Here is a 24,000-nt window from a genome sequence, read left to right as displayed (position 1 = left end):
GTAAAACTCCTTCTGACCTTTCCTTGAAAAAGTCCTGCAGAATGTAGGGTTTCCAAACGCAGATTTATCCTTACCTTGCCCATTCACAAAGGAGAATATGACCTTTATACATTACCGTGCTTTTTCCAATTTTGTTCCTACTTATAGGACACTCTGCTCACTGCAGCATTACAGAATGATCACACTAAGATTGTTAGGTTACATTTAGAGAACGGAGCTGATGTCAACAAACGAGTACCGGTACGTTAGAAGCAAAAATTCTATTTGTTATGTCGAGTATAGGCAAAGTTTGAAAGTCCAGTTTTGTATGGTTGGTCGAATGTTTTTCGCTGTTGAGAAAAACGTTCCAAAAGTTCCGAGCTCTTTCTATTCCTTTCTTGTTGTTTCTTTGGTAACGATGTAGTGCCAGCTTACTCATAAAATAATTTTCTCGCGAGCTACTAGGAAGCTTGGGTAGAAAGTAACGCAAACCTAGAAAAAAAATTATTTGGAGACCAATGCTCCTTTTAAAGGAAGGGCTAAATTTGTTTGATGGTGGTGACTAGTCGAGAATGTTTAAGTTGAATTATCAGTATTGCATCGTGTACTGCGCATAAAAAATATGTAATCAGGGGAATAAGCGTGCATACATCCCTGGATCATGGTATTTGTTTTCAATCGATAGATGAGGTAAAGAAGTGCGATGGTCTATAGCTGTCGAACGAGCACGGTTACCTATATCTTCTTTGCCTAATTTTTAGTGTATAAATTATCCTCTTTAAATTAGAGTAATTGAAAAAAAATCATCGAAGGGAAGAAAAGGTACTTCTAGAAGTGTGCACCAAGCCCGTTACTCGATTATGGAAATCATGACCTTTAAAGGAACGACTCAAAGGACGTTTCGATTAAATATGGTTTAAAACTGCGCAGTTTTTCCATTAGTCAATGTGAAACTGTCTCATGTGTATGAGACTTTCTACCCATTAAGTTCTTTTCAAGTGTTACTTTGATAAGCTTTGCTTGAAAAGTTGATGCCTATTATTCCTGCATAGAGTATTCTTTTTTTGCTTCATTCTTAGTACCCCTTCCAACCATTAATAAGAATTGCTATGATTTGGTGAACTATTGTACCAGGTAAAACTCCTTCTGACCTTAGCTTGAAAAAGTCCTGCAGAATGTAGTTGTTCCAAACGCACATTTATCCTTACCGTGGCCATTCAAAGAGGAGAATATTGCCTTGATACATTACCGAGCTTTTTCCAATTTTTTTCCTTCTTATAGGACACTCCGCTCAGAGCAGCTGTAAGGAATGGTAACATTGATATTGTTAGGTTACTTTTAGAGAACGGAGCTGATATCAACAAAGGAGTATCGGTACGTTAGAAGTAAAAATTGTATTTGTTATGTCGGATGTAGGCAAAGTTTTAAAGTCAAGTTTTGTATGGTTGCTCGAATTTTTTTTCGCTGTTGAGAAAAACGATCCAAAAGTTGCGAGCTCTTTCTATTCTCTTCTCGTTGTTTCTTTGGTAACGATGTAGTGCCAGCCTAATTATAAAATAATTTTCTCGCGACCTACTAGGAAACTTAGGTAGAAAGTAACGGACACCTGAAAAAAATTTTTGGGAGACCAATGCTCTTTTTAAAGAAAGGGCTAAATTTGTTTTACGGTGGTGACTAGTCGGGAATGTTTAACTTTAATTATTAGTCTTGCATCGTGGACTGAGCATAAAAAATATGTAATCAGGGGAATGAGCGTGCACACATCCCTGGATCAAGGTATTGGTTTTCAATCGATAGATCAGGTAAAGAGGTACGATGGTCTATAGCTGTCGAACGGGCACGGTTACCTATATTTTCTTTGCCTAATTTTTAGTGTATAAATTATCCTCTTTAAATTAGAGTAATTGAAAAAAAATCATCGACGGGAAAATAAGGCACTGCTAAAAGTGTGCACCAAGCCGGTTACTTGATGATGGAAATCATGACCTTGAAAGGAACGACTCAAAGGACGTTTTGATTAGATATCGTTTAAAACTGCGCAGTTTTTCCATTAGTCAATGTGAAACTGTCTCATGCGCTTGAGACTTTCTACCCATTAAGTTCTTTTCAAGTGTTACTTTGATAAGCCTTGCTTGAAAAGTTGATGCCCATTATTCCTGGATAGAGTATTCTTTTTTTGCTTTATTCTGAGTACCCCTTCGAACCATTAATAAGAATTCCTCTGATTTGGTGAACTATTGTACAAGGTAAAACTTCTTCTAATCTTAGCTTAAAAAAGTCCTGCAGAATGTAGTTGTTCCAAACGCAGATTTATCCTTACCGTGGCCATTAAAAGAGGAGAATATGACCTTTATACATTACCGTGCTTTTTCCAATTTTTTTCCTCCTGATAGGACTCTGAGTTCAGTGGACTTGTAATGAATGGTAACACTGATATTGTTAGGTTACTTCTAGAGTACGGAGCTGATGTCAACAAAGAAGTAGGGGTACGTTACAAGCAAAAATTGTATTTGTTATGTCGGGTTTAGGGAAAGTTTGAAAGTCAAGTTTTGTATCGTTGGTCGAATTTTTTTCGCTGTTGAGAAAAACGTTCCAAAAGTTGCGAGCTCTTTCTATTCCTTTCTTGTTTTTTGTTTGGTAACGATGTAGTGCTAGCCTGCTCATAATATAATTTTCTCGCGAGCTACTAGGAAACTTGGGTAGAAAGTAACGAAAAGCCGGAAAAAAAATTATTTCGAGACCAATGCTCTTTTTAAAGGAAGGGCTAAATTTGTTTGATGGTGGTGACAAGTCGAGAATGTTTAAGTTGAATTATCAGTATTGCATCGTTTACTGCATATAAAAAATATGTAATCAGTGGAATAAGCCTGCACACATCTCTGGATGATGGTATTGGTTTTCAATCGATAGATTAGGTAAAGAGGTACGATGGTCTATAGCTCTGGAACGAGCACGGTTACCTGTATTTTCTTTGCCTAATTTTTAGTGTATAAATTATTCTCTTTAAATTAGAGTAATTGAAAAAAATCATCGACGGGAAAAAAAGGTACTGCTAAAAATGTGCACCAATCCGTTTACTCGATGATGGATATCATGACCTTGAAAGGAACGACTCAAAGCACGTTTTAATTAGATATCGTTTAAAACTACGCAGTTTTTCCATTAGTCAATATGAAAGTGTCTCATGCGGTTGAGACTTTCTACCCATTAAGTTCTTTTCAAGTGTTACTTTGATAAGCCTTGCTTGAAAAGTTGATGCCCATTATTCCCGAATAGAGTATTCTCTTTTTGCTTCATTCTGAGTACCCCTTCGAACCATTAATAAGAACTCCTATGCTTTGGTGAACTATTGTACAAGGTTAAACTCCTTCTGACGTTAGCTTGAAAAAGTCCTGCAGAATGTAGTTGTTCCAAACGCAGATTTATCCTTAGCGTGGTCATTAAAAGAGGAGAATATCATTTTTATACATTACCGTGCTTTTTCTAATTTTTTTTCTACTAATAGGAGGACACTCCGCTCAGTGCAGCTGCAAAGAATGGTCACACTGATCTTGTTAGGTTACTTTTAAAGAACGGAGCTGATGTCAACAAAGGAGTACAGGTAGATTAGAAACAAAAATTGTATTTCTTATGTCGGTTTTAGGCAAAGTTTGAAAGTCAAGTTTTATATGGTTGATCGAATTTTTTTCGCTGTTAAGAAAAACGTTCCAAAAGTTGCGAGCTCTTTCTATTCCTTTTTTGTTGTTTCTTTGGTAACGATGTAGTGCCAGCCTAGTCATAAAATAATTTACTCTCGAGCTACTAGGAAACTTGGGTAGAAAGTAATGCAAACCTGGAAAAAAACTATTAGGAGACCAATGCTCTTTTTGAACAAAGGGCTAAATTTGTTTGGTAGTGGTGACTAGTCGAGAATGTTTAAGTTGAATTATAAGTATTGGATCGTGTACTGCGCATAAAAAAATATAAAATTAAGGGAATAAGCGTGCACACATCCCTTGATCATGGTATTGGTTTTCAATCGATAGATCAGGAAAAGAGTTACGATGGTCTATAGCTGTCGAACGAGCACGGTTTCCTGTATTTTCTTTGCCTAATTTTTAGTGTATAAATTATCCTCTTTAAAGTAGAGTAATTGAAAAAGAATCATCGACGGGGAAAAAAGGTAGTGCTAAAAGTGTGCACCAAGCCGGTTACTCGATGATGGAAATCATGACCTTGAAAGGAACGACTCAAACGACGTGTTGATTAGATATCGTTTAAAACTGCGCAGTTGTTCCATTAGTCAATATGAAACTGTCTCATGCGCTTGAGACTTTCTACCCATTAAGTTCTTTTCAAGTGTTACTTTGATAAGCCTTGCTTGAAGAGTTGATGCCCATTATTCCTGGATAGAATATTTTTTTTTTGCTTCATTCTGAGTACCCCTTCGAACCATTAATAAGAATTCCTATGCTTTGGTGAACTATTGTACAAGGTTAAACTCCTTTTGACGTTAGCTTGAAAAAGTCCTGCAGAATGTACTTGTTCCAAACGCAGATTTATCCTTACCGTGGCCATTAAAAGAGGAGAATATCATTTTTATACATTACCGTGCTTTTTCTAATTTTTTTTCTACTAATAGGAGGACACTCCGCTCAGTGCAGCTGCAAAGAATGGTCACACTGATCTTGTTAGGTTACTTTTAGAGAACGGAGCTGATGTCAACAAAGGAGTACAGGTAGATTAGAAGCAAAAATTGTATTTCTTATGTCGGTTTTAGGCAAAGTTTGAAAGTCAAGTTTTATATGGTTGATCGAATTTTTTTCGCTGTTAAGAAAAACGTTCCAAAAGTTGCGAGCTCTTTCTATTCCTTTTTTGTTGTTTCTTTGGTAACGTTGTAGTGCCAGCCTAGTCAAAATAATTTACTCTCGAGCTACTAGGAAACTTGGGTAGAAAGTAATGCAAACCTGGAAAAAAACTATTAGGAGACCAATGCTCTTTTTGAACAAAGGGCTAAATTTGTTTGGTAGTGGTGACTAGTCGAGAATGTTTAAGTTAAATTATAAGTATTGGATCATGTACTGCGCATAAAAAAATATGAAATTAAGGGAATAAGCGTGCACACATCCCTTGATCATGGTATTGGTTTTCAATCAATAGATCAGGAAAAGAGTTACGATGGTCTATAGCTGTCGAACGAGCACGGTTTCCTATATTTTCTTTGCCTAATTTTTAGTGTATAAATTATCCTCTTTAAAGTAGAGTAATTGAAAAAGAATCATCGACGGGGAAAAAAGGTACTGCTAAAAGTGTGCACCAAGCCGGTTACTCGATGATGGAAATGGTGACCTTGAAAGGAACGACTCAAAGGACGTTTTGATTAGATATGGTTTAAAACTGCGCAGTTTTTCCATTAGTCAATATGAAACTGTCTCATGCGCTTGAGACTTTCTACCCATTAAGTTCTTTTCAAGTGTTACTTTGATAAGCTTTGCTTGAAAAGATCATCCCCATTATTCGTGGATAGAGTATTCTTTTTTTGCTTTATTCTGAGTACCCCTTCGAACCATTAATAGGAATTCCTATGATTTGGTGAACTATTGTACAAGGTTAAACTCCTTCTGACCTTAGCTTGAAAAAGTCCTGGAGAATGTAGTTGTTCCAAACGCAGATTTATCTTAACCGTGGCCATTAAAAGAGGAGAATATGACCTTTATACATTACCGTGCTTTTTCCAATTTTTTTCCTATTTATAGGTCACTCCGCTCAGTGGAGCTGCAAGGAATGGTCACAGTGATATTGTTAGGTTACTTTTAGAGAACGGAGCTGATGTCAACAAAGGAGTACGGGTACGTTAGAAGCAAAAATTGTATATGTTATGTGGGGTTTAGGCAAAGTTTGAAAGTCAAGTTTTGTATGGTTGGTCGAATTTGTTTCGCTGTTGAGGAAAACGTTCCAAAAGTTGCGAGCTCTTTCTATTCCTTTCTTGTTGTTTCTTTGGTAACGATGTAGTGCCAGCCTAGTCATAAAACAATTTTCTCTCGAACTACTACGAAACTTGGGTAGAAAGTAACGCAAACCTGGAAAAAAATTATTTGGAGACCAATGCTCTTTGTAAAGGAAGGGCTCAATTTGTTTGATGGTGGTGACTAGTCGAGAATATTTATGTGGAATTATCAGTATTGCATGGTGTACTGCGCATAATAAAATATGTAATCAGGGGAATAAGCGTGCGCACATCCCTGGATCATGGTATTGGTTTTCAATCGATAGATCAGGTAAAGAGCTACGATGGTCTATAGCTGTCGAACGAGCACGGTTTCCTATATTTTCTTTTCCTAATTTTTAGTGTATAAATTATTTTCTTTAAATTAGAGTAATTGAAAAAAAGTCATCGACGGGAAAAAAAGGTACAGCTAAAAGTGTGCACCAAGCCGGTTACTCGATGATGGAAATCGTGACCTTGAAAGGAACGACTGAAAGGACGTTTTGATTAGATATCGTTTTTAAAACTTCGCAGTTTTTCATTAGTCAATATCAAACTCTCTCATGCGCTTGAGACTTTCTACCCATTGAATTCTTTTCAAGTGTTACTTTGATAAGCCTTGCTTGAAAAGTTGATGGCCATTATTCCTGGATAGAGTATTCTTGTTTTTCCTTTATTCTGAGTACCCCTTCGAACCATTAATAAGAATTCCTATGATTTGGTGAACTATTGTACAAGGTTAAACTCCTTCTGACCTTAGCTTGAAAAAGTCCTGGAGAATATAGTTGTTCCAAACGCAGATTTATCCTAACCGTGGCCATTAAAAGAGGAGAATATGACCTTTATACATTACCGTGCTTTTTCCAATTTTTTTCCTACTTATAGGTCACTCCGCTCAGTGGAGCTGCAAGGAATGGTCACAGTGATATTGTTAGGTTACTTTTAGAGAACGGAGCTGATGTCAACAAAGGAGTACGGGTACGTTAGAAGCAAAAATTGTATATGTTATGTCGGGTTTAGGCAAAGTTTCACAGTCAAGTTTTGTATGGTTGGTCGAATTTGTTTCGCTGCTGAGGAAAACGTTCCAAAAGTTGCGAGCTCTTTCTATTCCTTTCTTGTTGTTTCTTTGGTAACGATGTAGTGCCAGCCTAGTCATAAAACAATTTTCTCTCGAGCTACTAGGAAACTTGGGTAGAAACTAACGTAAACCTGGAAAAAAATTATTTGGAGACCAATGCTCTTTTTAAAGGAAGGGCTAAATTTGTTTGATGGTGGTGACTAGTCGAGAATGTTTAAGTTGAATTATCAGTATTGCATGGTGTACTGCGCATAATAAAATATGTAATCAGGGGAATAAGCGTGCGCACATCCCTGGATCATGGTATTCGTTTTCAATCGATAGATTAGGTAAAGAGCTACGATGGTCTCTAGCTGTCGAACGAGCACGGTTTCCTATATTTTCTTTGCCTAATATTTAGGGTATAAATTATCCTCTTTAAATTAGAGTAAATGAAAAAAATCCTGGACGGGAAAAAAAGGTACTGCTAAAAGTGTGCACTAGGCACGTTACTCGATGATGGAAATCATGACCTTGAAAGGAACGACTCAAAGGACGTTTTGATTAGATATGGTTTAAAACTGCGCAGTTTTTCCATTAGTCAATATCAAACTGTCTCATGCGCTTGAGACTTTCTACCCATTAAGTTTTTTTCAAGTGTTACTTTGATAAGCCTTGCTTGAAAAGTTGATTCCCATTTTTCCTTCATAGAGTATTCTTTTTTTGCTTCATTTTGAGTACCCCTTCGAACCATTAATAAGAATTCCTATGATTTGGTGAAGTATTGTACAAGGTTAAACTCCTTCTGACCTTAGCTTGAAAAAGTCCTGCAGAATGTAGTTGTTGCAAACGCAGATTTATCCTAACCGTGGCCATTAAAAGAGGAGAATATGACCTTTATACATTACCGTGCTTTTTCCAATTTTTTCGTACTGATAGGAGGACACTCCGCTCAGTGCAGCTGCAAAGAATGGTCACAGTGATATTGTTAGGTTACTTTTAGAGAACGGAGCTGATGTCAACAAAGGAGTACGGGTACGTTAGAAGCAAAAATTGTATTTGTTGTGTCGGGTTTAGGCAAAGTTTGAAAGTTAATGTTTATATGGTTGCTCGAATTTTTTTCGCTGTTGAGAAAAACGTTCCAAAAGTTGCGAGCTCTTTTTATTCCTGTCTTGTTTCTTCGGTAACAATGTAGTGCCAGCCTAGTCATAAAATAATTTTCTCTCGAGCTACTAGGAAACTTGGGTAGAAAGTAACGTAAACCTGGAAAAAAAATTATTTGGAGACCAATGCTCTTTTGAAAGAAAGGCTAAATTTGTTTGATGGTGGTGACTAGTCGAGAATGTTTAAGTTGAATTATCAGTATTGCATCGTGTACTGCGGGAAAAAAAATATGAAATTAAGGGAATAAGCGTGCACACATCCCTTGATCATGGTATTGGTTTTCAATCGATAGATCAGGTAAAGAGGTAGGATGGTCTATAGCTGTCGAACGAGCACGGTTTCCTATATTTTCTTTGCCTAGTTTTTAGTGTATAAATTATTTTCTTTAAATTAGAGTAATTGAAAAAAAGTCATCGACGGGAAAAAAGGTACTGCTAAAAGTGTGCACCAAGCCGGTTACTCGATGATGGAAATCATGACCTTGAAAGGAACGACTCAAAGGACGTTTTGAGTAGATATGGTTTAAAACTGCGCAGTTTTTCCATTAGTCAATATGAAACTGTCTCATGCGCTTGAGACTTTCTACCCATTAAGTTTTTTTCAAGTGTTACTTTGATAAGCCTTGCTTGAAAAGTTGATGCCCATTATTCCTGGATAGAGTATTCTTTTTTTGCTTCATTCTGAGTACCCCTTCGAACCATTAATAAGAATTCCTATGATTTGGTGAACTATTGTACAAGGTTAAACTCCTTCTGACCTTAGCTTGAAAAAGTCCTAGAGAATGTAGTTGTTCCAAACGCAGATTTATCCTAACCGTGGCCATTAAAAGAGGAGAATATGACCTTTATACATTACCGCGCTTTTTCCAATTTTTTTCCTACTTATAGGTCACTCCGCTCAGTGCAGCTGCAAAGAATGGTCACACTGATATTGTTAGGTTACTTTTAAAGAACGGAGCTGATGTCAACAAAGGAGTACGGGTACGTTAGAAGCAAAAATTGTATTTGTTATGTTGGTTTTAGGCAAAGTTAGAAAGTCAAGTTTTGTATGGTTGGTGGAATTTTTTTTGCTGTTGGGAAAAAACGTTCCAAAAGTTGCGACTTCTTTCTATTCCTTTCTTGATGTTTCTTTGGTAACGATATACTGCCAGCCTAGTCATAAAATTTTTTTCTCGCAAGCCACTAGGAACTTGGGTAGAAAGTAACGGAAACGTGGAAAAAAAATTATTTGGAGACCAACGCTCTTTTTAAAGGAAGGGTTAAATTTGTTTGATGGTGGTGACTAGTCGAGAATGTTTAAGTTGAATTATCAGTATTACATGGTGTACTGCGCATAAAAAAATATGAAATTAAGGGAATAAGCGTGCACACATCCCTTGATCATGGTATTTGTTTTCAATCGATAGATCAGGTAAAGAGGTACGATGGTGTATAGCTGTGGAACGAGCACGGTTACCTATATTTTCTTTGCCTGATTTTTAGTGTATAAATTATCCTCTTTAAAGTAGAGTAATTGAAAAAAAATCATCGACGGGAAAAAAAGGTACTGCTCAAAGTGTGCACCAAGCCGGTTACTCGATGATGGAAATCCTGACCTTGAAAGGAACGACTCAAAGGACGTTTTGATTAGATATGGTTTAAAACTGCGCAGTCTTTCCATTAGTCAATATCAAACTGTCTCTTGCGCTTGAGACTTTCTACCTATTAAGTTCTTTTCAAGTGTTACTTTGATAAGCCTTGCTTGAAAAGTTCATCCCCATTATTCCTGGATAGAGTGTTCTTCTTTTGCTTTGTTCTGAGTACCCCTTCGGACCATTAATAAGAATTCCTATGATTTGGTGAACTATTGTACAGGTTAAACTCCTTCTGACCTTAGCTTGAAAAAGTCCTGCAGAATGTAGTTGTTCAAAACGCAGATTTATCATTACCGTGGCCATTAAAAGAGGAGAATATGACCTTTATACATTACCGTGCTTTTTCCAATTTTTTTCCTACTTATAGGTCACTCCGCTCAGTGGAGCTGCAAAGAATGGTCACACTGATATTGTTAGGTTACTTTTAAAGAACGGAGCTGATGTCAACAAAGGAGTACGGGTACGTTAGAAGCAAAAATTGTATTTGTTATGTCGGTTTTAGGCAAAGTTAGAAAGTCAAGTTTTGTATGGTTGGTCGAATGTTTTTCGCTGTTGAGAAAAACGTTCCAAAAGTTGCGAGCTCTTTCTATTCCTTTCTTGTTGTTTCTTTGGTAACGATGTAGTGCCAGCCTAGTCATAAAATAATTTTCTCGGGAGCTACTAGGAAACTTGGGTAGAAAGTAACGGAAACCTGGAAAAAAAATTATTTGGAGACCAATGCTCTTTTTAAAGGAAGGGCTAAATTTGTTTGATGGTGGTGACTAGTCGAGAATGTTGAAGTTGAATTATCAGTATTGCATCGTGTACTGCGCATAAAAAAATATGTAATCAAGGGAATAAGCGTGCACACATCCCTTGATCATGGTATTGATTTTCAATCGAGAGATCAGGTAAAGAGGTACGATGGTCTATAGCTGTCGAACGAGCACGGTTACGTATATTTTTTTTGCCTAATTTTTAGTGTATAAATTATTTTCTTTAAATTAGAGTAATTGAAAAAAAATCATTGACGGGAAAAAAAGGTACTGCTAAAAGTGTGCACCAAGCCCGTTACTCGATGATGGAAATCATGACCTTGAAAGGAACGACTCAAAGGACGTTTTGATTAGATATGGTTTAAAACTGCGCAGTTTTGCCATTAGTCAATATCAAACTGTCTCATGCGTTTGCGACTTTCTACCCATTATGTTCTTTTCAAGCGTTACTTTGGACAAAACTTACTATCACAACAAAATGGACGCACTAGTTAACGACAAACGAACCTACGAAGAACTCAAACGTGACCCAACTCCCGCACTTCAACTTAAACTCAACAGTTAAGTACTGACACTTAAGGAAACGAACGCCCTTGACACCCAGCGGTACTATCGGCTGAGGTGCTCGGTACCACAGCCACCGAAACTGTACGGTTTGCCGAAGCTACACAAACCTGGTTTCCCGATGCGACCTATTGTTTCTTTCTGTGGGTCTCCCACATACCAACTATCCAAGTACCTGACGACAATACTACAACTGCTAACCGACAAATCCAGACATAAACTACAATCCACTGAAGACTTTATTAACGCTAGCAAGACTGTTCAGATACTTGACGACTACAAACTAGTGTCATTTGATGTGAAATCACTGTTCACAAGTATTCCACTTCAATTGGCATTACAATGTACTGAGACTGCAATGTGACAGTCCACCGACCCACTACCGCTACCGACATACGACATCATGGACTTGCTAAACATTTGCCTAACGTCTACTTACTTTCAGTACAACGGTAAACACTACAAATAGTTACACGGCACTGCCATGGGGTCTCCAGTGTCTTTTGTTATAGCAGAAATTGTGATGCAGAACATCGAGGAACGCGCCCTTTGGACTTGCCGACAAACGATACCTCTTTGGCTACGTTACGTTGACGACACATTCACCGCCGTTCGACACGACGAAATCGACGCATTCCACCACCACCTTAACGAACAAAACACTGACATACAGTTTACCAGAGAAGTCGAAGAAAATGGCAAACTTCCTTTTCTAGACTGCCTGGTAAGCCACAACGACAACTCATTACGGACGACAGTTTACAGGAAACCGACACACACCGACAGATTACTAGACGAGTCATCCTACAACCCTACATCACACAAAGCCACAACTATCAGAACTCTAACACGACGCGCACAACTAGTATGCGACTCGACAGACAGCTTATCCGACGAGAACAAATACCTTCACCTTGTTTTTTCGAAGAACAACTACAACAACGACTTCATCCGACGAAACACTCACCGACCCACTATCACTACCGAAACAAGCGACACCGCTACCCCTACGACTACAGCAACCATACCGTACATAAAAAGCCATGTCTGAAAACATCTCGCGCGTCTTACTTCCCTTCAATATCCACGTCGCCCTTAAACCTATCACCACACTACGTCAGTTACTAACCAACCTTAAAGACAAAGACGAACCGAGGAACAGACAGGGAACGACTTATAAGATCAATTGTTCCGACTGCCAAACCTCCTACATCGGTGAGACTGGCAGAAACCTCACAACAATACTGACTGAACCCAGACGGGCGATGAGGAAAGGTGATGTCAGCAATCACATTGCTGAACACCATCGACTTACCAACCACAACATTGACTGGGACTCTGCGCAATGCCTAACCTACAGCACTGACTATTTTCAACGACTGACTCTGGAAAGCTGGTTTACTAACTTAGAACAGACTCCCCTAAACAGATGTCAACAACTACCCGCTCCATACAAACGACTCATTAATGACATAAACATCACAAACGACCGAAAAATAACGACCTAACTTTACCGACAGATCGAAACAGGCCAATCACGACCGACTTACGTCACTTGAGTCTTACAGCCAATAACATCACGGCAAAACCAACCGATCATTTTACACGAACGGAATAAGAACATTCTACTGACAACAATCATTCACTTGACTCTGTTGATGACTTCCGCACAGGTTGTCGAAACGTCAGTCACTACCACCGACAACAGTCCTTCTCAGGACTACACTCACCCTGACGATTAGACCACACCTTCACTTTGCTTAGAAAGTAACGCAAACCTGGGCAGAAAATATTTGAAGACCAATGGTTTTTTTAAAGGAAGGGCTAAATTTGTTAAGAATTGCAAAACTTCTGAATGCCCTGATTTTGTTATAGATGTGTGCAACAGATTTAAAATGATTTAGTCGTTGTTCATTATACTTAACGGTTAGAAAGTTGTGTGGTGACCAGTTAAAAATGTTTAATTTGAATCCTCAGTATTGCATCGTGTACTGCGCATACAAAATACGTAATCAGGCGAATTAGCGCGTGCACATCCCTTGAACATGGTAATGCTTTTCAGTCAATAGACCAGGTAAAGAGGTACGATGGTCTTAAGCTCTTGAAAGAGCACGTTTAAGTATATTTTCTTTGTTTAATTTTAGTGTACAAATTATCCTCTTTGAAGTAGAGAAATTAAAAAAAAAACTCATCGATGGGAGAAAAAGATACACCTAATAATGTGCACCAAGCCCGTTACTCGATGATGGAAATTATGACCTTGAAAGGGACGACTCGAGAAACGTTTTGATTTGAAACCGTTTAAAAATGTGTAATTTTTCCATAAGTTATATATCAAATTGTCTCATGTGCTTGGGACGTTCTACATATTAAGTTTTTTTCAAGTGTTACTTTGTAAAGCCTTTCTTGTAAAGTTAGATGCCCATTATTCCCGAATAGAGTATTATTTTGTTGCTTCATTCTTAGTGCCCCCTCTAACTATTAGTATGAATTGCTATGGTTTGATGAACTGTTGTACAGGGTGAAACTCCTTCTGACCTTGTGCTTGAAAAAGTCCTGCAGAGTGTAGTTGTTACAAACCCAGATTTATCCTTAATTTCTTTTTCCTACATATAGGAGGGCACTCCACTCACTGAAGCTGTAAAGAATGGTCACACTGATCTTGTCAGGTTGCTTATAGAGAACGGAGGCGATGTGAACGATGGAGGGGTACGTTAGAAGCGTAAACTGTATTTGTTATGTAGAGTTTTGTCAGAGTTTAATAGTCCAATATTGTATGACTGTGTTGCTTCATTCATAGTGTCCCTTTTAACATTGGTTTGAGTTAATATCATTTGGTGAATTGTTGTACAAGGTAATACTCTTACCTAATTTTTGAAAAACGCTTGCAAAGTGTTGTCGTCTGAAAAGCAGATTCGACCATATATCCTTGCGTTGATCATTAAAGAAGGGAGTATGAGCTATATATGTTACTGTACCTTTTCATTGTGTGTTTTTTTTTTCTAGTCTTTTGGGTCCACTCCACTCACTGAAGCTGTAAGAATAGGTCACAATAATATTGTTGGGTTGCTCATAGAGAAAGGAGCTGATCTCAGCAAAGAAGGAGGGGTAGGTTAAATTTGTGATGCGAAGTTTAGTCAAAGTTTGATGGTCAAATTTTGTATGGCTGTTCAACTTATTGCTGTGATCAAAGCGTTTGAGGATTTTGCGTGCTCTTTCTATTTCGTTCTCGTTGTTTCATTCGTAACGTTAAAGTGCCACCATCAGTCATAAAAGGATATGCTCGCTAGCTGTAAGAAAATGTGGATTGAGAGCAAGGCACACCTCGTGAGAAAACATTTGGAGACTAAAGCTTTTTTCAAAAAGGGCTAAATTCTGAGTGCCCTGATTATTTGTTTGTTGATGTGTACATCGGATTCACCAAGATTAAATCGTTGTTTACTAGACTTTCCGGCCAGAAAATTGCGTGGTAATGTCGAAAATATTTATAAGGAAAAGGATTTGAAACAAATTTTTCTATTCAGCAATACTTTGAGGAAACTAACACTTATATTTAAAACGATATTTACCGTTGAAAAATTCTTCCAAAGTTCAGTTTTCATTTTTCACCCATAATTCTTTTGACGTTTGGGAATCAAAGTTTTGTTAGCTCCTAAACTAATTTTGTTGCTGGAAAAGTTAGCTCCCCCAACTTTTCAAAATCGAGAATTATTTACTCTATATAGTTTTCACTAAGACTGCTTAGTGGCTGTTAAACAAAATGCAATGTTGGAGCGTGGGTGACACGAGAGGCCTATTTCTTTCTGAAATTGGTGCATCTCGGAGCAATCAAAAAGTCTTCTTTCCAGTTTTTGGCCCCTTTGCCCCATGTTCAGTAAATTCGAGCCAGATCATTCTACATAATAAATCGTTTGAGAAGACTTCCTCCACTAATTGTGCTCACTTACAGTCCTCAATCGTGTCGTTTCGTAAGGAGTACCTCTTTCCACTGAAATGCAGACTACTTGGTGAACTTTTTTCAAGTACAACTCCTTAAGATGTCCGGTTACTTCCTTGTAGAATAGAGTTGGCTGAAGTTTCCATTCACATGCAAATTAAACTCATTTTCACAAGAATGGTTGAGCACGAGGACTCGTTTTGAAAAGGAGGCCAAGGATATGTGGCGATTGAACGATAAAGATCGTAATGACGTGTTCAATATACTTGCTGTGCAACGAAACAAGCAGAGCTGTACATGCGTCCAACTTGAACTGAGACGGTATCACGAGTGAAGTTTATGTCTAGCAGCTCATTCATTCATTCATTCTTTTATTCACACTTATTCTACTAAAAATACAACAACGAGAACGAGAAAGAGAAAAAGTAGAGAAAAAAAGAAGAGAGTTTTAACTATACATGAATTTACACAAAGCAGTGGAAAGAGTGTGTAGTAGCCAAAGGAGCCAAGCTTTCGAGTTGGCCACTACCACAGAGCAGTTACGGATGGGTGGAAGTTAAATACACTTAAGGAGATAGCACATATACTAAATAGTTAAAATAGTAAAATAGAGCTCTATGAAAGGTTAAAGTTGTTCAAGATGTCTGCATGCCAAGTAGGAAGAGTATATATTCTTTTTTAAAGCTTTTGGCAGGGAGACACTTTATTTTAATAGGTATCGTTTGCCAGATCTGTGATGCCACCACACTAAATCTTGCTAGACCATAATTGGTTCAGCTCATACTTGACTGAAAAAAGAAAACGAAGAACAAAGGAGAAAAACACTTAGAACCAGAAAACATCTAGCAATAACATGTTAGGGTGACAAGTAATTGATAAAAGAGGGATTCGTGAATTTAAGCTCATAAGTGAAAGAGGTAAATATTTTTTCGTCTTGACGCGAACATAAAAAAATAAACGAAACTGAAATTCTGAGGTTTGACTTCTCATTGGAACTCTTCTTTTTCCCACGCACGAGACAAAACTGTACTTTCCTTCTCTTTCTCAATCACATTTTTCACCTTTCCCACGCGTATCCTTTTTACCTTACCCTATTTTCAGCCTCCTTTCCTGTCTCCAAAGGCCACTCAGTCTTATAAATACAACAATGCTAAAAAACGATAAAATACTTTTACGCATCGCTTTTTGTATGCATAATGTACCTTTTTCTCCCCATAGCTGAGAGGGAAGAAGAAAACAAGTCCGGCTAATTCGAGGAAATACGGTATGTGACTTTGAAGCTTAATAATCACCATATACTCTTCACCCTTCTGGGCGTTGAGTTATACAAAAATGATGATCATATATATATATTTTTTAATTTTCCCTGCGGGGATTAACTTGAGTACCTAGATCCTAAACACAAATGAGTCTCTTTTCCTCCTGTGATGTATATTTGAAGATGGACAAAAGTTCCGACCAAAAAGCCCAATCCACATCAGCGAAAGATACTTAGGTGGCTTAAGGACATTTCATCAGAAAAAAAAAAACTGAACTGCCTTTAATGCGGAAGAAAAAACCTGTCTTTCGAGATCAGTAGGTGCACCATTCTGTATTTTCATGCCTATGTACGACAATTACCAAAGTATTTTAATCGCATGTTTCCCGGCAGATGTGCATGAAAGTTGACTCTTCAAAAGATGGTTTTCAAATTTATTTAGATAACTCACCACGAGTAAGGCATGTACTCTCCGCTTTCAATTCAATTTTACGCGCAACGACCCAATCTGCGGATAAAGTTATTTTATGCTTCACGCGTACTATCAAATTGTTCCTGGTAAAGGCTGATGTCTACATGAAATGATAGCTGATATTAATTGTTTGACGGCTGCCTACACCAAGGATATTCTAATACGGATATCCAGATTCAAATAGAAGCTGGCTTCAATAATTAATTCTTTTCTGGAAGGCTCTCTTGTTGTTTACAGAACATTTATCTCCCCCCAGGAGTGAAATGAAAAACTTGTAATACTATGAAACCTGTAAAGATAGTGGGCTAAGAAAAATATTTTTGGATGGCGTGATCTCAAAAGTTTCATTGCAACATATCAATATTAACGCTTTGGATGAGTAAGTAATCCAGGAGTAATAGCACTAGTCTTTGTGCTTTCCTGTCCAGAAAACCTGGTATGGGTTTTAAGAGTTTGAGGCCAGCTTATATGATTGTACTTACTTTGTAGACTTTCTAACTTTTTAAATTTCTACCTGCACAGAAAATGAGCCTAGAGAAATTTCATTTGACAAGAACCGTGAAGATGAAGCTGACGAGAACGACGATGTAGATACGGAACTCCATTTAGTCAGTTCATATCCGTGCTATGGTCAATATTGAATGACCTAGATGATACCTAAATCGTGTACAAGTTATGTTTTCTTTTTCGTAAATAAAACACTTGTTTACAATTACGAAAACTTTAACACGAAATGGAAGAGGAAGGCCAGTAACCTTAAATTTCGCAAGAATGTGAATGGTTGTACTATGAGGTCAATTGTATATTCAACAAGTGTTAGAAAAGTTTTCATATATGATTCCATGCTTAATTAAATAATTTTTTTTTAGGTGAATATGCAAAAAAGGTCAGCATGTTATCCAAAATTGATCAGTAATAACGTAATGTTATTTATAGTTTTAGAGTATTAGAAGCGTATTGCTTTTATTTCATATACGATCCCATGCTTAATTAAACAATTATTTAAGGTGAATATGCACAAAATGTAAATAGCATGTTATCCGAAATTGATCAGTAGTAACGTAATGTTATTTATATTATTAGAAGTGTATAGCTTTTCTTTATGGTCAGGGTCAGGTTACTTCTATGTCCAATGATGACTAATTTAAATGATTGTTATCAAGTGTTAGTTAGCACAGTTTCAGTATATATACTTGTTCGCGACAATAAAAAGAAATCAAAGTTAACATGTGAGCTTGAATGGAATGACTAATCAATTACTTTATAGAGCGTTTTGCTGTTACTATAGAAGTAGTGGACAAATTTGCTTTTACATGAATTCGAAGCAGAGAACACTGGAAAGTGAATGTTGCACAGAGTAAATGCTAAGCTGTTCGTTAACATTTTGTTCCGTTCGTTGCAAAAATATCTGAGGGATAATAGACACAGCCTCCATTGAGTTATTTTTTTTTTAAAAAAATAACTATGTTAGCGTAAAGATTGGTGTATTGTGGTGTAGTGTAATCTGATCAGCGCAATTTGGTGTATCTCTAAGCAATCTGATTGGCGCATCTTGTTTTGGTTATCTCAACGTAATGTGATTGGCCCAATTTTTTAGTGTATCACAAACCAATCAGATTGTAGTATTTTTCGATGTCGCACCAATCAGAGCGTTCTTGCTAATTTGTGGTTTCACAGGTCTTCAAATTTCAGCGAATCAACGTTTTGAGACGGAGAGAGCGGTTTGCGAATTAAGGAAATATATTAGTCGTGTTGGGAAAGTGGCGGAGTTGCGATCGTTGTACGACTATGCTTATTCTTCCTTCTGAAGGAGACTGAGTGGAATATAAGAACAATTTTGAATCAAATATTACTTCAGATGTTGATAGGAGCAACTTCAGGATATTTCATTGCTTTATATGAGTTAATCAGCGATTCCAATTTTGAATTTCGCTAAAGGAACGAGGTAAGATGACATCTACAAGAGTTGTAAGATCATCCATTCAGTGTAATGGCTCATGTCCTTCGTGAGGATTTTATCGCTATGATCTGTCTGGATTTGAAAGGTCGTCAGGGAACGTTTTTTACCAATTAGCGAGTTAAAACGTGCATGTTTTGTGTACCGCTCCTTCACTTACGACGCATACACTGTCAGCTGGAGGCCTAACACGAATTTAGCACTATAGTGTGTTGTTTCGGAAAGGCTAGTTTTACTGACTCTGGTAAATCTTGCGCAAGATATTTGCGTAAATCATATTTGATTGATAATCTTTTTTTCGCCATATGGTTGTTCTTTTAGCAGCGGTTGAAACGACCAAGTTACATTTACTTTCTGCGTCGACTGCCATGTTACATATCCGTTTCTTTGCTTCTAAAAGTCTTCCATTAATTAAATATTGCTTAAACGATACTTTCTCGTTACAATTGCGTGTTACTTTTACTCGCCAGTATGGATTAGATTTTTTTGGGTCATGAAATGCCATTTTCCAGTACACAACGCAAATTTTATGACATAATCTACCTCAATGAAAAATATTTCAGAAGGGACAGAATGGTACGGTCGGTTAATTTTCCACGCACCTCTCACGTGCTTAGACGTTTTTTACTAATAAAATTCGCTTATAGCTAACCTGGACTTTACCCCATTGCGTGTCAATTTCCTGTAAACAACCTGCATTTTATCCCGTATTTCGCACGCAAAGGGCAAAGTCCAGATAGGCAACAACCAATCAAGTAGCCCACCTTATTATCTTTTGAAGAATGATACTTTCTCTTGGTTCAATCTACTTTTACTTGTTCCGAAGAACGGAGACCGGAAAATATCTTTGTCCAGAGGCTGTAAGAGATAAAATAGAGCTTTCCACTGCAAAATTATATGGAAGAGTATTTTGAGGCAACCATCTGTTACTGAACAAGAAGCTACACGAAGCCTGTATTTGGGCCGGATTTGTGGATCAGCGGATTGAATTGAATTGGTTCGAATTGAGGGCTTTGCTATTTTAGCAAAATCGCTGTCGAGTGCTTTTCATGTTTGTTAACATGGAGAGTTATGGAGACTAAGACTTCGGAAAAAGTTGATGCCATCCATGACAATTTGGAATTACTAAAATCACCGGAGGAAAGGCGGGATCACTCAATGAAAAGTTGTATTTGAACGCGATTACTTTATTTACAAGGATTTCTCTTGCTTACATCTAATAACAAACCTTTCAAGTTGCCTCGGAACGATATATCACAGAAGGCATTTTATAGACCTCAAGTTTTTTGGCTGATTAAAATTAAAGGTATGTGGCAGTGACTTCCACAAGTTCCTTTTTTTGGTCAGAAAAGTACAATTGTTTTGTTCGCAATATTTATTTACGTATTGTTTCAATCGCCAACGTTTACATAAGATGGTTGTATTACTGTTCCCAAGGGTTGTTGTTTTCATCAGTACGTTAACAATAGTAGTGATTCACAGTATTAGGTTTGTACTTTAAATAAATATATTTAAGTTCACTCGAAAGATGAGTATAAACTGTAACAAGCTTATCGTTGATGCGCGGCCAGTACTTCAAATCTGACCGATCTGACCGGCACTCGATGCCAAAACTCAACCTCGTTCCCTGGATATGCCACCACATTACTTTACGCCAATTAAAAATTGCACGCTATTGTGCATTTTCTTGCACAGGAAAAACCAAACAGAATTTCTGATTCTGGCCCTTAATGGTCAGAATAATAACTAGGACTTTGTCTCCGACGAAGGAACGGCAAGAAGCACAATTTTAACCTACGAGCAGCTTGTTGTTTAGTCTCGTCATGCAATGTTGGAGAGAGGGATAGCGTTGCGTGACAAGTTTAAATGAGGGCTGTGGAGGGGACTGCTGGAAGCGTTGTACCAGTGCAGTTTATTTTTGCCAACAATTATTCAGACACCAACATCAGTTATATAGTGTCCCATTTCAACCTACGTATCCGAAAAAACAACTCCTGCATGCGTAGCATGCCCATGTTTTTGAATGATACCTAAACCATTCTAGTTTAGTGATACCCGCGATCTACCACCGTTTCTATTGGTTATGTTTCGTCATTAAGTGAAGTTTCATGCTTGAGAAGTTGCAAAATTTCAGCCGAAGCGTATGTTGCAGGGTTGATAGTTTGTCAAAATGAAAGCCTAGTGCCATAAAACCAAGAATTATGGCGTATCAATGGTATTCCATATCAGCTGCTCCTGGAGCATCGCCATTCATATCTATCTCGAAGTGAACTTCGTCTAGTCCAGCACAAGGAATTCATACACCCTGCGTTGTGACACCATACTGAAGACGGGAGCAGGTTGTCCTCTTGAACCAACTGTACCCATCTGTCTTGTTTAAACAGGATTTGAAACAATTTGAGGAAATTAAGCTCCATTGCAGCCATTTTGGGTGGCAAGTGATTGAAAATGAGATGGTAAGATAGATGTTTTATGTAGCAATGGCATCTGCAAACAATTTCTTTGTTCATATCTTGAAGATGAAAACATTCGATCTAGGGGAGGAAATTTCTTATAAAGTAAATGTTTTGCTAAAGGAATGAGGCTTTAAAAATATAGTTTGAAATTAAAAATTGAAGCATAGGTAGAACAATCAAGCAAAAGAGAAGGTTTTCTGTGTTATCATTCCATCTAAACACGACAGGGATTGGGAGAATTCGAGAAAGTTGTGCAAAGTCTCGACTGAACCTCGGCCTTTTTTTTATTTTTATTACTCACAATCCTTGGTGTTGAGATGAGGCTGTGTTTACACAGGAAAAAAATCCTCTTTTGCTGTTATAAAATACTCCTGGAATATTATAGAAAGTGTGACCTCTTAGAAATGTTTGCATAATCTCATCCAGACACACTTATCGGCCAATGTGAACACTCTTTTCATCTCAATATTTGATAAACACGCACAACACAAAAGTCTAGACGACGCACCATTAAAGGGTCTCATAGGGGTTTAACCGTCCACCGTCAGAGGACCCAATATTCAAAGGTCAGTTGTCTAAAAAGTAAATAAATTTTTACCGTCAACCGTCAAAATAGCAGTTCAATGCTTACCCTCACGTGCTTTCAAGATGTTTCGGATCTCGCCACTTTCTCCATACTCGCTCCTTGCTGCGTGCAGTTGAAGATCTTATAAGTCATTAAAAGATCTTTAAACTGGTAAACCAGTTTCCAGCCTTCCATATATACTCACTTTATAGCAATGTTTACTATGTTTAACTTAAACTGACAGTTTGAAAATATTCTCTTTTTTTTTTTAAATTTTAATAGTTCTTGTTTGAAAAGAGCTAACTTGTTTGAAAAGAGCTAACTTAATCTAAACCTATTTGAAAACTAATCTGTTCTGGTCAGTGGCCACGCCACGCAGCACGCAACGTTATTCCAACCTTTTGACTTAGTCACTACTGACAACGGCTTACATCACATCTCGTCATGTCCAGTGTGTTGAAAGCCGTCGTGGGTTTCTATTGTAAAGGGAGGGATAAGGCTTTCGAGCGATTAAAGAGAAGAATATCCGACGAGGAAAAGCATTGGAAGTGTTCGGCAGCACATCAACAGGTGCTCTGAATGGTAGTTGTCAAAAGAGATCTTCACCGGCTGAGAATACTGTCACAGATGACGAGTATAAAGACATATAAAGAATAATAACAATGACAACTTGTAGAGATTTGACTTGTTCATTTGAAGTATAACAAATTCAACTCACCTCGTCACTTGACATAATTTCATAGACGAAATTACTGCTAAAGAAAGAACATATATTTGTAAACTGTTTTAGATGTAGATGTCACAGAAAAACAAAGGAACAAAGGTGATTGAATTCAAACGCTCACCAGTCATCCATGGTTGCACGAGAGAGAAGAGAAGGAATATTATTTTGTGGAAGACTGGGACGAGTCAATGAACACGCAGGGGAATGAGCCGAACAAAATGGCGGAGGCAATCAGTGGCAGCGATTGCAGAAGGGTATATATTCACAAGTTAGCTAAGTTATCGGTCTTTTAATTTTTTTTTTTTTTTTTTACTTTTTAGTCGGCTTTTTTCCTCCTTTCACTGCCACGGTAATGTTTGGAATATTAACAGTCAAAATTTCGCCATCACGAACAAAAAAACAACGATAAGTCAAATCTCTATAGGTTGTCATTGTTATTATTGTCTTTTCATGGGGGGTCCGGAAAGGGGGGTCCGTAGAGGATCCGAGGACCGGTCCGTACAGGGGTCCGTGAACCAGGTCCGTAGACGGGTCCATGGACTGGGGGTCAGTGTTTTCGGAACATCCGTGTTGTCCGCCATATTAGATTTCGATACATGAATGCGTTATTAGTGCGAGCAGGAAACTGGGAAAAAGTAGTCTTCGTAGGTGACTATCAGTACGAAATTGCGAAAATTAATGACCTGCGAGGTCAAAAGCGAAAGCAATCAACCTTAGATCTTTTTTGTCAAGGAAAACGCAAAACGAATGAAGCCAAGTTTTTCTTGTTGTCTACTTATGTTCTGTGACGAGGTGTGGACAAAACGTGGCCTAGGTCATGGCCCTACCCTGTGGCCTACCCTATGGCCTACCGGTGGTCAGATTTTTAAAAGGATAGCATTGCTGAAAACCTTTCAACGTTTTCCTGAGTCCTGTCCTACCAACGACTTTCTTCTGCTGTTTTGGCGGCCACATTCCTATCAAAATTTCTAATAAACCTTCTGATAGAATAAGGACATCAAGGAATAGAAGCCGCTTAAACGCAACTTTTGGGCATACATCATCCTATCAGCTCTCCTTTCAAATTAGTGCAATACTGGCCCTTTTTTTGGAAAAGCAAGTAAAGTTTGCGAAATGTTTACGACGGCGATGCGTGCGTGTCCCGGGGTGCTCGTTGCAAATTCAATATACTCTACAGCACTTAAGAGGCACTTAAAACATTGGCCTGGCAAGTAATGTTTGCTCTTTCCTACCTGGATATGCCCTCCGATATAACGCCGTTCATTAAATTTTTACACCAGCACTCCACTATATGTTACCAACTGACAGCCTTCATCGTAAAGCCGCCATTTTACATATTCTCTGCGAGCACGCAATATTGGCCCCTCCTCTCCCCTCCCTCTTAACTTACCGTTAGGTTGGGTGCTGTGATATTTGCAGTGTTTCGTTCCCTCGGACGTTTAAAATCGTGTTAGCGACCTCTTAGTATACCCTTTTCAGAGACAGATAATTGTACGCCAGCGTATTCGTTCGAC

General features: G+C 37.9%; 1 protein-coding gene and 1 pseudogene across 1 annotated transcript in view; both read left to right on the top strand.

Moving 5' to 3' along the window:
- Positions 1 to 24,000, top strand: part of LOC111319467 (uncharacterized) — a 42,114-nt gene that overhangs the window by 7,875 nt on the left and 10,239 nt on the right. Inside the window, 5 exon segments of the mRNA XM_088731389.1 lie at positions 1,261 to 1,353; positions 3,488 to 3,580; positions 4,604 to 4,690; positions 13,734 to 13,830; positions 21,181 to 21,208. Coding sequence (XP_088587515.1) covers positions 1,261 to 1,353; positions 3,488 to 3,580; positions 4,604 to 4,690; positions 13,734 to 13,830; positions 21,181 to 21,208 — 398 coding nt within the window.
- LOC148724868 (uncharacterized) lies at positions 11,032 to 12,168 on the top strand (annotated as a pseudogene).

Source organism: Stylophora pistillata, chromosome 8 (genome assembly GCF_964205215.1).
Source record: "Stylophora pistillata chromosome 8, jaStyPist1.2, whole genome shotgun sequence".
Classification (NCBI taxonomy): domain Eukaryota; kingdom Metazoa; phylum Cnidaria; class Anthozoa; order Scleractinia; family Pocilloporidae; genus Stylophora; species Stylophora pistillata.
The sequence above is the reverse complement of the archived record's forward strand: the minus strand, read 5'-3'. Positions and strand labels throughout refer to the sequence as shown.